The sequence below is a fragment of the Zonotrichia albicollis genome, chromosome 4 (genome assembly GCF_047830755.1).
Source record: "Zonotrichia albicollis isolate bZonAlb1 chromosome 4, bZonAlb1.hap1, whole genome shotgun sequence".
In the NCBI taxonomy this organism is placed as follows: Eukaryota; Metazoa; Chordata; class Aves; order Passeriformes; family Passerellidae; genus Zonotrichia; species Zonotrichia albicollis.
This window is the reverse complement of record NC_133822.1, coordinates 68,992,464-69,009,575: the sequence shown is the minus strand read 5'-3', so window position 1 is coordinate 69,009,575 and position 17,112 is coordinate 68,992,464. Positions and strand designations below refer to the sequence as shown.

Here is a 17,112-nt window from a genome sequence, read left to right as displayed (position 1 = left end):
GGACTGGTGGTCTTGGAAAAAAATAAAAAAGGAATAGATCTGCGCACGTGTGACAGAGGGAAACCCCCGTTTCCAGTGCGTCAGTGCACGCAGTGACCGAGGTAAATTCGCCTGTTTTGCAATGGGAAGGGCTGCAGGCTTTCCGAGGGCATTCACCGCCGCCGTGCTCCCTTTGCCGCCCGCGGAGCCCTCACCGGCCCGGCCCTGCCCCCCGGCCGCTCCGCCGCGCCCCCTGGCGGCCCCGGCCCTGCCCCGCGCCCCGCCGTGCCCGCCGACCGCGCGTTCGCCGCCCGGGGCTTTGGTGGCGGCGGCCCCGGGAGGGTCACCCCGCACCCGGCCTTGGAGTGCGGCCAGCAGGCGCTGTCCCCGGGCGCTGTCCCCAGCCGCCGCTGCGGTCGGTCGGGGCGAAGGGACCCGCACACGCACATCTATCACCCGCACTAACGCGGGAGGAGGGGATTCCCCGCACAGCCCGCGGAACGGGACAGAACGGCGCGGGAGTTTCCGTGCAGGAGCCAAGGGGAAGACACGGGGGAGCTCCCTTGTTCACTAACGCGCAGGGAGGAGATTGCCCGGACAGCCTGCGGGACGGGACGGAGCGGCAGTTTCCGTGCAGGGCTCAGGAGGGAAGAGACCGGGGAGGCGCGGGAGCGAAGTCGCTCGGGAGCGCACCCTGGGCACGCCTCCAGCGGGGCACTTCCCCGCCCTGCCGGCCGTGGGGTGGCGGCGGCCCCGGTGCCGCGCTCCCTGAGGGCTCCGCCGTGTCCCCGCTCGGGCCGTCGGGCTCCCCGCGCCCGGGGCGGGCACGCGCGGCTCCCGCTGCCGGTGACGTCACGGCCCGCTCCCGCCTCGCCGCTCCAGCCGGCGGGCGCATCCCGCGGGTGCGGAGCGGAGCGGGCTCCGCGCCACGGGCGGCAGCGGCACCGCGCTGTGGAGGCCGGCAGGCGCCGCCTCCTGCTTCCCTCCCTCCGTCCGTCCGTCCGTCCCTCGTTCCCGCCCGCGCCGCTCTGTCCCATGTTCGGGCTGGGGAAGCCGGCGGGGCAGCAGGAGCTGGGCAGAAGCGGTGGGCTTCCGAAGATGGCGTCCGTGGGGGATTTTAACGTACTCAGCTCCAGCATCCCGGCCACCAAGGTGGAGCTCTCCGTGTCCTGCAGGTACGGAGCCGGCTCACGGCCGCGCCACCCGCTCGCCCCGCGGCGTCGGAGGGGGCGGACGGGCGGGGGCCGCTCGTCCCGGGCTGTCAGGGGAGCGGGCAGGAGGGCAGTGCGGGACGCCCTCCGCACGCCCCGCGCCGTGCGAGCCGCTCTCGCCCCTGCCCTCGGAGCGTGCGGAGCGCGGGCAGCCGGGGATGCCGCCGGCGCATCCTCGGGCAGAGCGGGCGCAGCCCGGGGCCGGCTGCCAGCCCGCTGCAGCCCGCTGGCCGCGCACCGGGCGTGTCCGCCGCACGGTGCTGCCGCCGGGCCCGGGGGCCAAGCGCCGGCTCCGGGCTCTGCCGAGACGGGCAGCGGCTGCCGCCGGCCCGCGCCCTGCCCGGGAGCGGGAGTCGGGGCGCGTTACCCGGCCGGTGTTTGAACTTCTGGAGCTGTCCCAAGCGCCGCGGTGGGGACGGAGACCTTCCGTCCGCAGCAATCCTGTCACGGGTTCTTCAAGGCTCTCTTGCAAAACTTGGGAGTACGGGCGTGTTGTGTTGCCTCGTCATGTTTTATCGTAACGCTGCTGCCGAGAAATTGAGGGAGTGCCAACCCGTAACACCAAACGTAGTGTCTGTGGTTTTGTTCCTTTGACGCTTGTTTATCGGTATTTCAAAAGTCCTGTTTTCTCCCGTGATGCAGAGGCTTTCTCGTTAGAGGTCTAAAAATAGTTTTTATTTGTGCGCTTTTTTATTCATGTTCACATTCCGCGACTTCCTTAAGTATTTCCTAGTAGTTGCAAAACGGTGACGCCTTTCGCCAGCAGAGTTGGCAGCTTCTAGCGGAAAATTTGAACTGTCCGTGTATTTCCTGATGGGAAATGCGACAGAGTTTCTTCTACAGTTCGGTGCTTCATTTTGTAATGTAGCTCCTCATTTTATAATGTTGCTGTTTACTTGTAGTACTACCACGATAGAACGGCAGTGCTCTAAACTTAAATTGTCAGACCACTCCCTCTCTTTCCTTAGTAAATAAAGTCTGATTTGATGTTTTATCAAGTGTGAATTTCAAAAGAAGGCTGAAGCAGTGAGGAATAGAGTAAGATTAATTTTTTAATACTGAAACAGTCACCAGGCTGACATACCAACACCCCCTTGTACTTGCTGTCTCTGCAAGGTTCACAAGCACCAACTGTTGTCTGAGGAAGGATGTGCTGTAATGTGTAAAAACGATCCAGGACCTTTACTTTTAAGTCCTTCAGATAGCCTGTCACAGTTACAGATGTCAGAGCACTTATGCTGAATTTGACCCAATTCACTTAGTATGGGAGTTCCTTTAATTCCAGGTATCATTTGTGTATACCTGCCATGCTTCACAGTAATCCATCAGATAGTTCCATAGAAATGCAGGTACAGAACACTGTCAGTCGGTTCTGACCTTACTTGTAACTAATTTCAGATTATAGTTTGCAGCAGCAGTTTCTCTGTAGATGTTGTTAAAAGCCATGTCAGTTTTGTTAAAACTTTTTCATTTGTCTTGATGTCAAGTGCAGAAGGATGGGAATTTCCATGGAGATTCCTTTCTTCTCTATGTGCTGGATGACACTTTTTGATTACAAAATTATGCTTCAGAGCAGAGTATAAAATGAGTGACACCAGGGCAGAGATTAATGGTTAACACGTTTGTGATTCATCTGTAAACACATTCATTGGCTAAAGCTTGTGAAATGTGGTGTTAAATGAAATTGTGAAAGACTGCAAGAGCAAACTGCAAAATTCAGAGAATGCTGAAAATTCTGTAATAATTAGCAGTTGTGTATTCCTAAATACCTGGAGAGAAATGCTTTTAACAGCAGTCTGGGTCATAATGGTTCTTTTCCTTGATATTTGAAGAGTTGTAGGACCAATGTGGTCACTAATTTACATCAGCAATTGTTAGTTGATAACTATCATTTATTCCTAGATTTTTTTTTCTTGGGTTTTTCTTTTTGTTTGACTTTGGGGTTTTTTGTTGTGCTGATGTATTGTGGTTTTTTTAGGGGATTGTATGTTTTTTGTGTGTTTTTGCTTGTTTTCCTTGGAGGGCATGAGAGAAGTTCTTCCAGTCTGTACAGGTGGTGTAACTTGTGGTCAGTGAAGCGGTGTTTGTGCTATAAAGTAAATTTGTGATTCTTCTTTCCTTTGTTCTGTCTTTCTGTCTGTCTTATTCACTAAGGACACACGTTCTATTCCTTTAGCTTTCAATTCCATGTGGTTTATTTGTCAGCATTTCCCAATTTGCCTGCATCCTCATACTGCCAGTGTTGCCAGAATATCCAGATTCAGCCCTATGCAGATGGCATTGGACTACTTGATATTCTCCAAGCCACCCTGGTTTAGCTTCAGGGTCAGCCTTTAGGAGAAATGCATCTCATGGGATGAGAAATTCTGTGAAAATTGTAAAATCCAGAAGTGTTTTGGTTGTCAGGTAATGCTCTTTCTGGAATTTCTTTATGACTAAAAGTTTTTTATATCATTCCCATAGCTTTTGAATGCCAGCATTACCTGTAACTTTAAAAATGCTAGAAAAGTAAGAAATTAATTTAATTCTAGCTATTACTACTCAGTGCCTATCAAATAAAAAATTCACAATTCTTTCCTGACTCTCTAAGATGTAGTTTATCAGGAAGCAGAAGTCTTTGACTCAAGAGCCAGCTCTAATCTGGCAGAAGAGCTTACATATGTGTATCCCAGAGCATCCTCTGGTGTTGGTAATTGTCCACTGTTGTCTGGATCAATTGCTGTAGTAGCCATGTCCCTCTGCACCCTGTCTCTCCCTTCTTCACACGTGCTGAAGGGCATTTATGATCTGATGAAAATGTTACTGTCACCTGCCATGCAACCTTTATTTGTCGCTGCCTGGCATAATTTTACACAATTGTCATGTGGTGAAGGACCAAGACCTTGTCCCTGCAGTCTGTGTGAAAGAGTGGAAATAGGCTGCACTCTCTCCTTCTACTCACTATGTTTTCCAGCCCAAAGATTCCTCTTCCTCTACAGGGGTGTTTGCACTGCATGCAGGTTATAACCCTGTGTCTAGAAAGGACTCTTCTCTTACCTGCTCTGTGTGTAAGCTTGTGGTCTTATGTGAGCTTCAGGTAAGCTCCAGGCCATATGCCTGTCATCCTGTTTTCCCTCTGCTGATGTCCTCCACTGATTCCAATCTAGTTAAGTCTTGGAAAAACTCCATATTCTGTTCCCATCTTCCCTCTGTTAGTGCTCTTACTATGTGTTGACTGAAGAAGTTTATCTAAGGCTGCAAGATTGTGGTTATGTATCTTGACATAAGATTGTGCTCTGTGTGGGCATACAAAATTCAGTGTAGTTTAATGGGTTCAAGTTTTTAATTTTTTTGTTATGGTCTGTATAATGATGGTTTCTGTTTATCAGGGTTACTGTGTGGACAGGCCTAGGCTTTTTTCCTGTAGTACGTGATAATTCTGCAGCCGTTCTGCAGTCTTATGTTAATAAAAAAGTCAAGAGTTTTATTATATCTCATGTTAATATTTATTTATGGACTTATCAATCAGAATTATCTTATTAAGAGTGTTTTTTTAATATCTGTAGGAAAGTGAAGCTGTAGTTTTATCATTTTGACTTCTAGTAGTGTATCAAAGATGATATGGTTATTGGAAAGATGGTTCTAAAATATTGACAGAGTGCAGGGTCACTTTGCTAATTCAGAACGTTTGTTATGATAATAGTGCTTTGGAAGGCTTTATGTTCAATCAGGCAGTGTGTCGTTGTTGGTCTGGGTTTATGTTGGATAAACTCTACACTGCCTGTGTTCCCACAGCAGGCGTTATGTGCATAAAGGCACCGCAAACACCTGTCACAGTTCAGCAGAAACACAGTTGGTTGCCCATGCCTGTTTTGGATCAGTCCTATGTCACTTCACAATTTCTACAGAAATCTAACATTAATGAATGAGCTGAATGGAATTAAGCATTCCCTATTCTCAGTAATTGAAATGATTCAATTTCAAGTTTCTTGTGCAAACAAACAAAGCATACCACATCAGAATTTTTCTTTTTGTTTGGCAGTGTGAAAGTCTTAACCAGCCACTTCCAAGTGTTTGCAATACCTAAAAGTATGGTAAATTATATCTTTGATTATCCTATGCATTGATCTCTGGCAAGATGTCTCTCCAGCCATCATACTTGCCTTCTGGGTTTTTAAAAAATATTAATAATGTGTTAGAAGTCTCTGTCGCAGAAAGATATAATGATAAAAGATATATTCATAATGAATCATTCAAGCTTGTAACTCTGTATAGTAAAAATACAGAATATAAAATTAATTTTGATTGTAAACTTGGTTTTCATCTTCCTGCTTTCTTTGTGTATGTATTACTAGATTGGATTAAAAGTCCATGGAGTGGTTATGTGTGACTAGTAACATAAGGTTGATCTTACATTGTTTTTTTCTTTGAAGTGATACTGCCTAGAGAACCAGCTGGTTTCAGATGAGAAAAAACATAAATGGCTTACAGTGTCCATAGTCATGGAGATGCATTCCTGATAGAGTGCAAGTTTAGTTTTCACCTGTGTGTCTCTATTGTTTGAAATTTAAACATGCAGCAGTGTGACTAATAGAATTTGAAGCAGGTTGTTTGCACCACAGGTTCTGTCTAGCGACAGCTAATGATGGAAAGATGGATGCTAGTGTCTTTACAAACAGTTCATGCGTGAGTGTTTTAAGGAGAAATGGGAGTCAGTGTCTTTGAAATGAGTCTTGGTGCCTCTGCCAAGCTGCAGAACCCAGACAGTTTGACTCCTGAACTTAAGAGCAATAGACAAATGGGTCAGCACAAAGTCTCTTGCACAACCTACATAGTCCGAATTTCTAAATTCTGGAAGAAAATGACATGTTCAAGGGGGGATTGTGGTAAGTGGTTTGGGAAGGCTGTATCTTCCTAGAGCTGCAGCCACTGGGGAAAGGAAGAGGTCAACATATGGACAGGGTTTTAGGATAAAAGGGGTCTGCATCCTCTGAAACCTCGAGAGAGAAACGCTTGTGTGGCCAGGTGGGCTCTCTCCCTTTATTCAAATAATTGCGTAGGACTCCTCTGTCTCCTTCATGGACAGTAGCTTGTCATGGAATGACTTTCCACACACAGGGGACAGGCTGTTTTAACCCACTGCTGAGAGGGTAACAGAAAGTTCTTTCTAGATCCCTCATGGTGGATTAAAGTGAAACGAGACTGAATGACCAGTGTGTATACATATGGCTGGTTTATTTCAGAACAGTATGGTTCCATTGCAAAGGAGGTGTGTATCTGCTCTGGTTATTATTAATAGAAATATATAAAAGTATAACAATATCACTTAGGAAAATATACAAGGAAAAGAAAGGGTAAGAGTACAAAAGAAGAAGAAAGATAGCACTACCCGTCCAGCACTGAGACTTGATTGTTGCAATATTGTTGTCTTTTGGTCAAAGTTGTGATCACAGTCTTTATCTCTTGGGGCTGGCGAAGTCCCCCTGTTGTGGTTTGGAATGGGAGGAAATACAGGGAAGTGATGGGTGGGAAGCAAAGATTCAATGGGTTAATAGTATATGTTCAGGTGGGAAGGCCCAGGTGCCTCCCCTGGGAGTGGAGCCTTACACTATGAAATATTGTGGCTCATGCACAGTCTGGGGCTGCTTCAGGGGACTTTGGAGGTTTGTGGCCCTTTCTAAGGCATGACCACTGTTTCTCATGACTGCACAGGTTGAGCCAGTTGTGACTTTCCAGAAGGAATTAATACCTTCAGGCTTACCTATGAGTGTCCCCATACCTCTCCCAGGGGGTGGTTTTACACTTGAGTGTCATCAGGAAAGGACATTGGCATGATAAGAAGCATTACCCCCCCCTTGCAGGATCTGCTTCTTACTGGCCTTTTTGGTATGGTGTGGTCATCCCCTGGCGGCTGGGTGTGCACCTCCTCTGCACCTGGGCTGTTCTTAGAAGATCAATGGTTTCACCATACACCCAAAAATTCTTCTCCTCCCCTTTGTTTAGGGGGTGCCAATCTGGCTTCAGCAAAGCACCTGTTGCTTTTGCAAATCTGATTTTTGAGTCATTAACCTTTAACATGTCAGTTCTCATGCAGGCTTCAGGTTTCACACAAACTTGGGAGTGTCAGGACTTGTCAGGTTTTGTCTGAACGTGCCTTTGCCTACGTGGAGCTTTGTTTGGCTTTACTTAGCTGCAAACCCAAACCTGCTCTCTTTTTTTCTAGTTGTTGGGTGGCTACTGCTTAGTTAATTTCCTTTTGGCTTGTCCTTGTATAATTGTGTGGTATTGTCCGGTTTTCGGCTGTTTGAAGGGCCTGGGAAGGCCCGAGGTGGCCTTGGGGCAGCCCGCGTATCAAAGGACGAGAAGAGGCTTCAGTTCTTCTTTCGGTCTCTGTGTTTATTAATTGTTTATCTAAAAGATTTTCTTTTGGCCCGACAGAGGTCTGCTCAGCAGCCAGCCATGAGCACACTGTCCTGCCCTCCGGGCAGTCACCTATCTTTATACCCAAAGTTACGTGTACAATATTTATCATTTTTCCCCAATACCTTTTACCCTTATTGCCCGGTGCACTTTTAGTAATGACCAATCCCAAAGTGCCACCATCACCACAGAATATGGAGGAGAAGAAGAAGAAGAAGAAGGACAGGACACGCCCCAATTCCTCCATCTTACTTCTCTAAACCCCCCTGTACAGAAATCCTAAACCCTGTGTTTCACTCTCTAATTAACTTATCCCTTCACCATTCACTCCGGTGAAATCCTCCTATCCTCATACAGGTGTCGTCTCCTGTGTAGGATCAAAGTCCAGCCACCAGACACTTCTGGCAACATTCCAGGACTCCCGAGCCCCGCAAGGGTGGTCTCGGTGACTCGGCACCTCAGTCCTGAGGTGCTGAGATCCCACATGGTATAACCGTATTTCCTTCAGCAGATAGTAGTAGCAAGTAGTTATTATGTGTATAATGATGTATTTGTGACCCTGACAGAATGGTACAGTGCAGAGGAGCATTGTCACAGTGTGATAGCAGAGGCTTTGCAGGTGGGGGCACAGGATGGGAGTGTGGCAGCAGAGGGTGAAAAGAGGGTACTCAGGATGTTCCCCTTGCTGGGGACCCCAGTGCTGTAAAGAGGTCACCAGTGGTTGGTTGGTAAAGAGGTGCAGTTTGGGAGCTGGGCAGAACCAAAAGTGGTGAAGGAGCAGCTCTCAAGGAGATGTCATACAGGCTGTATGTGGTGGGCAGTAAATGTGGGTGAATGCAGATGAATGAAGCCAGGGCATGTTAACTCAGCTGGGGGTTCTTGGAGTGGGGAGGAAGAAGTCAACATCATTCTCCTTCTGAGACCACCTCTTCCACCCCTGCCACCACTGAAAACTTCATGGTTGTCCTCAGACAGGAGGTGGGACACTGATGGGTGGCTCACTGTAACACCCACCCTCAGCTGAAGCCCACTGTCCTAGGCCCAGAAAGGTGCCATACAGGAAGGCCTGGCGGCAGCAAAGATCTAGGAAATGTGCAATAACTTTTTGTATTTTTATGAAGACTTTCTGTGGTGCTATTATTTTTCCCAATTTTTTTGTCTGCCCATCTGAGCAGTGGCTCACTGACCAACAGTCCTGCGCTGGCAGAGAAAGGATGAATATTACACTGATGGTATATATTTCCTCTTAAAATTACTTCTTTGAGTTATACCTTTTAAAGAGTTGTTTCAGAAAAACTGCAAAACCAATCTAGGTTTTATATGCTGTTATACATTAATGAAACACTGTGTGAAATGTATTATCCATTCCTAAAGAAATCAGAACTCACCTAGGGCAGCATATCCATGGATTTGGATGGTCTGAGTGAAAGTAACTGGGAAGGAGTGGTGAGTTGGCACTAGATTGAAAAGCTCTTTTGACCACCAGCTGTCATTAGTGCCATTTCCCAGGATACACCACCAGAAGCTCAGAGCCAGAGACTGTTAACTTGCCCAGCCCTAACAATATAAATGGGGATGGTTTATTCTGTTGGTTTCAAATAGAATTTTGGGTTGGTATTGAAGCAGAGTTCCACCAGTTTGTGATAGTACTAATTGGTCTTTTTTTTAATATAAACTGGGATAGTCTAAGATTATGTTAGGTCTGTTTCATCTGCACAAATGTATTTTTATAACCCAGTACTTTCCATCTGTTCCAACAGAATTCCTGTAAAACTATTGCTGTGTTAGAGTAAATAAACTTGGCAATTCCTTTGGGTTTTTTTAACCCTCAGGAGCAATCAGCAGTTTTAATAGAGGTTTCATCCTAAAATTGTTTGTGTACATCTAGCCAGAGATGGCTGTGGGTTGTGATGAAACTCATGGAAGCACTGCTGATCTTACCCTTCTCATTGCTTCTCCCTTTCTTTTTTCCCTTATGGCTTCTGAATCAATATAGCTTGACAATGAAAGTTACTGTGAGGCTGAAAATTATTTGTTTTCTGGTGAATTACTTCTCCAGAGGTTATGAAGAGGTATTGTTAATGTTTTCTTAAGCTTGCACATCAGAGATATGTTTGCTTTCTTTCCCGTTCTTCCAGTGCCCTGAAGAGTGGGAATGGTTTGAACAGAAATGAACAGGTCATCCTAATTGCCTGTTAGTCAGTAGAATCACTGTTGTCTCACCTGTGAGCCTGTTGTAAGAAAACCAGTTATTTTGACAATAATGTAAAATTCTGAGAAATTGTCTGATCTGCTGTTAGGTGCAGGGCATTTAGAATCTAGAGATCTGGAAGCTAATAGCTGCCTTTGTTGTGCTCTGACAGAATAGAGGAGGAGAGGGTAAATAGCTGTGGAAGGGTGAGTGCTTAAGCTGCCACTGAGTAATTTGTGCAATTCCTCTGCAGGTAGGTCAAGTGGGCTCTTCACTGGAGTGGGCTCTTTGGATCCTACGTCAGCTTAGGACTGATCCTTGCACGTTCAGTGGTGCCATTGAGGCTGAGGGGTAGTGCCTACTAGGTAATAATACAGTTATGTTACAATTAGGAGTACAATGAGTACTGTTCTGCACATTAAAATGTGATTAGGATGCTCCTTTCATTATCAGGATCTTCTGTGAAAAAGTGATGTGGCCCATCATTAAGTGAGGGAAACAGAAATGCTTTTATTTAATGAACTAGAGAGAATTCCTTTCCCCATGGTTTGATAAAAGTGTGAGAGAAGCAGTGTGTGCTTTTATAATACAAATATGATATACTGAAAATATTTATTTTCTAAAAATTATTTTGCATGAGTAACCAACTGTGTTTGCAAACTGCTGAGTGCTTTATTTCACAACCAAGAAATCTTTGCATGCATTTAAATGTAAGTCTAAAGAGGAAGAGAAACATAAAGCCATAGCACCCAGAGAGATTTTGACAAATTAATCTGAAGTGAACCCCATATTTATCATTCAAGATGTCAGAGCTGTTGAAAGCAAAAATATTTTTTCCAGTCAATACAAAGCTTAATTTTTTTTAAATTTTAAAACTAGAAAAGCAGATTTTAAATTGCTCAGTTCTGTAGTTACTGTGGTCTATTCTTCAAGGCCAAAATTCTGTGATTTCTGATGGGAGAATTGAATTGACTTTTGCTTATCAGCTTGGTGTAACAAAGACTTAAAAATGTACAGAGAAGAAAGTTCAGATATTGATCACTAAAATAAAGTAAAATTTGAAGGGAAGTGTATTTGGATAAGGAGAGTAAATACCACTTTTTAGTGTACATCTGACAACATACACATAGCAGATAGTGGGTTAGAGATTGTAGGGAGCATCAAAGGCTGTGATGGTTCCTGGTGAGCCACCACTGCTGACTAGACCAGTGAAGCATCTGATTTATGCATGTGTCTTGTTTCAGGTCAAGCAGTACAAAACACTCGGCATTAGGGTGCATTTCTGTGCTGAGAGGGTGGTCAGGTGCTGGAGAGGGCTCCTAGACAGGTCAATGCCCCAGGCCTGGCAGTGTTTAGAGGCATTTGGGCAATGCCCTCAATAATGTGATTTAACTTTTGGTCAGCCCTGAAGTGGTTGGGCCTTTGGACTGGATGATCATTGTAGGCTCCTTCTGACTGAAACTTTCTATTCTAAAAAACTTCTTGAGCACTGGACTGTTATTTTGATAAATTTTTACAGAGTTTATGAAACTATGCAAACAAAGATAAATATGTTTTAACTTTATCTTATTTAATGATCTCATTCTTTCTCACCCTGGGGAAATGGCTCTCATAATACAGAAAAAAAAATTATCCCAGCATTTCCAGTATTATTGCCATGGCTCCCATTAATTTATTCCCCTTAGACAGCTATTCTGTTGCAATTGTTTTGGAAGGTCCACACCAGAATGGGGAGGTGCAGAAAGAATTCCTTCCAGATCTGTGCTAGTAGAATAATGATTTCTGCACAGATGATCCCAGATATGCCTGTTTCTCAAAAAAAAAGTTTTGGTTTTTTCCCCCCTCTCTCATAATTGATAGAAATTCCTTTTCTATTTGCATTGTTTATCTGTAAGACTTAATGTACATAGACAAAAAATATACTCACCAAGTTCATTTAAAATACAAGTCTCTTTCTCTCAATACTTTGATTAGGAGAAACAAAAAGAAGTTTCAGATATTTCTGGTTTCTGAGTTTGTGAGCTTTCCTGAGACAAAACAGCTTACTACCAAAGACAATGCTAAAAAATACACTTTGTATTACTCAGCATGTTCAGAAAGTGCCATTGAAAATTAAGAGTACAAAGACCACCTAAAGTTCTAGAAATACATTTGGTCTGCTTTCTGGTTTGTGTTACCATTCCTTGTAGATTGTCCTATGCACAGTCACTGTGTAGTTTTCTTATATTTAAAGGAGCACTTTGATTGTTATTCCCCTGAAATGAAAACACACAAATGAAATTGAGCTGCCTATTGAGGTGTTAGGTGTTTTACTGGCGAAATGAGACTCTTTTTTATTCTTTTTTTTTTCCTGTTGACACTTTTTCTTTAAAGTCCCTTTTGAAATTGGCTGCATTGCTTGAGCAGCTTGCCAAGTTCTTACATGACTATTTTGGCTGGCTCTTTATGATTTGGACAATCAGGCATGCTGCAAACTTTGATGAAGAAATTGTTTATTTGTAGGAAAGTGTGTGAGGGGTTGAATTGAGGGTGTTGCAAGTTGTACTAGTTCAAAACCATGACTTCATTGCATGAACTTGTGGTGTTGTGAGGTCCCCAGGACAAGGTGAGAGATGAAAATTTGACTCCAAGTTCTCAAAAAGCTGATTTATTATTTTATTATATTATATTAAAAGAAATTGTATACTAAAACTATAGTAAAGAAAGAGAAAGGATGCATCAGAAGGCTAAACAAGAATGAATAATAAAAACTTAGGATGACCAGAGTCCTGACACAGCTGGACTGGGATTGGTCATTAAATCAACACAATTGACATGGAACCAATCAAAGGTGCACCGGTTGGTAAGCAACCTCCAAAGCACATTGCAAAGCAATCTGATAATTATTGTTTACATTTCTTTTCTGAAGCTTCTCAGCTTCTCAAGAGAAAAATCCTGGGCAAAGAAGATTTTTCAGAAAATATCGTGGTGACACGAACTGACTTGAATTATAGTGTTAAACTTGGGTGTCTACCCTGCAATCCTTTCAGGGATACTGCTTCTGTAGAAATGTTCTTAACTCATTAAAGGTTCTTTATCTTTAGATTCTTTAGGATTCTTTAAGAACCTGTAGATTCTCATCTACAGATTCTTACCTTCTTTTTATGCTGTTCCTATGGTGGCTGCTTTTTGCAGCTGCTGAAGGTATCAGGATCAACTGAGCTTTACAGTACCAAGCCAGTCTATGTTGGTATGTATATTGGAAAATAGAAGGGAACAAAACTTAAAAAGGAGCACAAGAAGAGTAGGAAATATCTAAAGTACTCAAAGCACCTTATCTCAGTAAAAGCATGACTAAAATTCCTTAATCCTAATCTACAGTGACAAGCACTAACATAGCAATTATAAGGCCACTGTATGGTCATCATGCAGAGGAATTAAAATTGTTTGGAATTCTAATGGTGAGTATGGGAGGCCTGTTCCAAAATCTAATGTACCATTTGTTCCATGTAAGTCTAATTTTAAGGTTTTACTGCAATTTTACTGCAATTCATTTTGGGATAATCCAATTCTGCCAGGAATTAGTGGTGTATCTAGATATGTATAATTAAGGAGGAATAGGAGGCAATTTTGATTTTGAGTTGGCAATTCCAATATTGCAGAACTTGCTGTACTGTCTTTTAAAGCAGTTTGTAGTGATTGTTGTCAACTACTGATTTGGGTTCACTGATTTTCCTGGGTTTCTTAATACTTCCAATTTATATTTGCATGATTTTCATCAAGGTAGGATATGGTTTCACTGAGTATAATTGTATGCATAAAAATTACATTTCTGAATGGACTAGAGAAGTTCAGAATAATTAATGTGTGCAGAATTCAGACGTATTCACAAGTAGTAATATTAAAGCTAGTGCGTACTTTAGCTAAATTAAGTAAAACAGATCTGCCCAATGTTCTTTTCAAGCTGTTTTTTTGTTCATATTGCTTGTTCTGAAGTGTGAACTTGGCAATACCTATATTTAGAATACAGTATCTTTTCATTGCTGAAGTATTAATTGGACCACTTAGAACACCTGTATTGAATAAGGTATTAATGTGCTTTTCAGCACTGTTCAGTAGCACAAAAATAATGTAATTCAAATCTGAATGAGCGAGTTAATGGTGACTCTTGAAGAGGCTCTACTAGTTATTAAAAATAATCAGCTATAAGGGATATAAACTGGTTCTTTTCCTTCCTTTTGCTCTGGTGTAGGATCAAAGACCTTTACTAGAAATAGTAGCTCTCTGACATGTTCTTGAAGACAATGGATATTTCACATCATGTCTCCCACCTTTAACAGTGAAAGATGGTAAAACAATGGAATAAAGTTCAACTTCTGTGCCTGTGGTGCAGAAGATTCAATTTATGGTTGAACCTGTTCCTACTTGCTCTGTCTGCACTGAGGTCAGCTTCCATTTGTAGCAGTTTTTCCCTCATAGATACAGTCTATATACCTCTGGTAATTTCTGTTATCACTGAACTCCAGTGGCTCCATATCTGTCTTAGATTGCAAGAAATTGGAGTGTCCAAAACATTATTGCTTGAATTGAGTGTTTGTCAGTATTATTATGAAGAAGAGATGATTAGTCTAAAATGGCATTTTTGTTTGTGTGTTTCAGTATGCCTTTTCCCAGAAGTACAAGAGTCCTGACTTGCAGTCAATTTGTGGTCAGCTGTAATATCTAGGACTATTTTGATATAACTGCTGTATATCCAGCTCCATGTAGATATGCTGCATTTTTGCTCTTAAGTTTAATACTTTCCAAAGTTTATTAGCTCTTTCTTGTCTCTTTTCAATGGCATCTTGTTTTCAGAACATTTTTCTAGTCTGTCAAGACAGTTTTTAAAATTTATTTTTTTTAATTATGAAATATTGGTAACTATGCTGAGAATGGTTTCTGACCAGTCCTGATTCTTTAGAATTGTTAATTTAAGTCTGTTCATCTGTGAATGATTCTCAACTGGCTGAAGTGTGGATATGATATTGGGACTGCATTCCATAACAAAATGAATATTTATTCCTAAGTGTGTCCTGTGTATGGATTAGTTCTCTTTACCTTACTTGTCCATGACATATTCTTAGGGATACTTCCTTATGGCTCTGAAATCTCATAGCCAAACTTTTGAGTAAAATCTAAGGTTTTTGGGTTGAGCTGGCAAGTTAATCTCTGGTAGACCTTTGTGATTTAAAGGTATTTCTCTTTCTGATGCCTGTTACATGTGTATATAACATACATGTGGTTTTTTGATTCATGGTATTTGAGTATATGAGCCACAGTTTGCTCAAATCCAAAGTGGATAATAGAATGAAATGTGAGCTGACTCCAGTGTTAGTGCTGGCTAAGTCTTGTGTATTAGGAGGGGAGAAGACTGAACTGACTCTTGATTAAAAATGTTAAAAACGCGTGTGCATTGGTATCTGATTTGCATATTTCACAAATTTTTTATACCTAAGATTATTTTTATCTCTTTTTTTTCTTTTTAGAAATCTTTTGGACAGAGATACATTTTCTAAATCTGATCCAAGTGAGTATATAGTATTTTATTGTTTCTTCTTATTACGTATTTTAAATGTGCAAACACTGGAATAAAATTAGGTGGGTGATTTTTTCAGTGTCAGTTAGGTTTGCGTTTTCTTTGTGACAATTACTCAGAATAATTAAGTTAAACTTGAATAAGGTACACTTATAATTAATGTTATGTGAACTGGAAATTTAAAGACTGTTATTAATACTGCTTTCCTGAGCTAAATAGTCTTTTATTTAGTATTTAAGCTAAAGTTTCCTAAAATTAATAAATTCTGGAAAGTTGGGCTGTTTTTTCTGTTTTAGTATCTGTTGTTTTAGATATTTTTCAAAGCTATTAGGCGAAATACTAAATAAACTAGAAGCGTTTGTTGCTGCTAGTACATACTGTCTACTAATCTTAGAGTCAAATACTGAAAAATAAAATTAGGTTAATTAATCTCTGAGAAACACTGTCTTTCCTGATCAAAAATGTATGATGTTTTTTTAGTTAATCTGTTCAGAATTGTAAGCTAGTGACACTCACTTTCCTCATAAACTGAATTATGACAGGATCCCCCAAAACTCTCATATCTATGAATTTATGATGGGACTTTTGATTTAAAATCCATTGCTATTTTCCTTTATATGAAAACTTTAATAATGGAACCGAGATCACAAAATATTCCTTTCTTTTCTGATAATGTTACTCAAAGGATTTTTGTGTGGTTAATAGACTGGTCCTTAAGTTGTGGTGTCGTCTCTCCTACAACTGTCCATTTGCTTTCATCCATAAGTTCAATTTCTTTCTTTAAGCCTGGGCTTTTCTTCCTTGGGATACCACATATTGTGCTTACTGGCACTGGAAATAACCCAAGACACATATCCTTGTATCCAGTCTCTGGACATGCAACCATGTCCTTATATTTGAATACTGAGTCATTTGTGTACTTTTGTTAGAGTATATGTTTTCATTCTGCATCAAAAAAAAAAATCTTAAGAGAGATTCCACAGTAAATTTTTGGAGGGAAAAGCTTCTACTTCCTGGGGAAAACGACAAGAAGTTAGGAGTACATTGAAGTTTGTAACCTGTAAAGCTTTAAAAACAAACAAACAAAAAACAAACAAATAAAAAACCAGAAGACATAGGCAATACTATGCCTTTATGTGAAGATCATACAGAAACAAAACTGAGTGTTTTGCATATTGATAAAGAATTTTAGCTGACTAAAAAATTTGGTAAAAATTAGCTGGGGGTTGGATTGGATGTTCTTCAAAGGCCTCTAACAATTCTGTAATTCTGTTAAAAAAGACCCTTAGTTAAGCTGTTTTGAAGAATGCTCAGTGACCTGTTGCCTGTAATGAATTCAGAGATCTCTCATATTGGCAGAAGTGATAGGCTGTCTATAGTTCTTAAGCTCAAATATTATTAAGGACGAGTGCTTCACGTTTTTGTCAGCTAGGGCACTGTTTAGGTTGCAGGGTTTGAGTGTGTTTGAGCTCACTGCAGTGAGCTCACTGCAGGGGAAGGCCATGAACACCCTGTGACAGTCACAGCTGGTGCCAGCCAGCTCTGGAAGCCACAGCAGCAGCTCTGCCTGCCAGAACTCTGCCAGCCAGGGGAGCACACAGTGCCCTGCTCAACCTTGTCCCAGTGAGAATGGGCCAGCAGCTGTGGGCTAGAGACAGGGCTGCTGCCAGAGCCCTGTGTGCAGACAGACTGCTGGGGATGCCTTCTGCAGAGGAGATGCTCCATGCAAAAGGCAGCACCTCCAAAGGCTCTGTAGCCTGTGCACAGCCCCATAATGT

General features: G+C 42.4%; 1 protein-coding gene across 1 annotated transcript in view; it reads left to right on the top strand.

Annotated features, from left to right (window-relative positions):
- The first annotated feature begins 258 nt into the window (after positions 1-258).
- Positions 259-17,112, top strand: part of CPNE8 (copine 8) — a 71,495-nt gene continuing 54,641 nt past the window's right edge. Inside the window, exons 1-2 of the mRNA XM_074540022.1 lie at positions 259-1,154; positions 15,285-15,325. Coding sequence (XP_074396123.1) covers positions 1,015-1,154; positions 15,285-15,325 — 181 coding nt within the window. The 5' untranslated portion in view covers positions 259-1,014. The remainder of the gene's footprint in view (positions 1,155-15,284; positions 15,326-17,112) is intronic.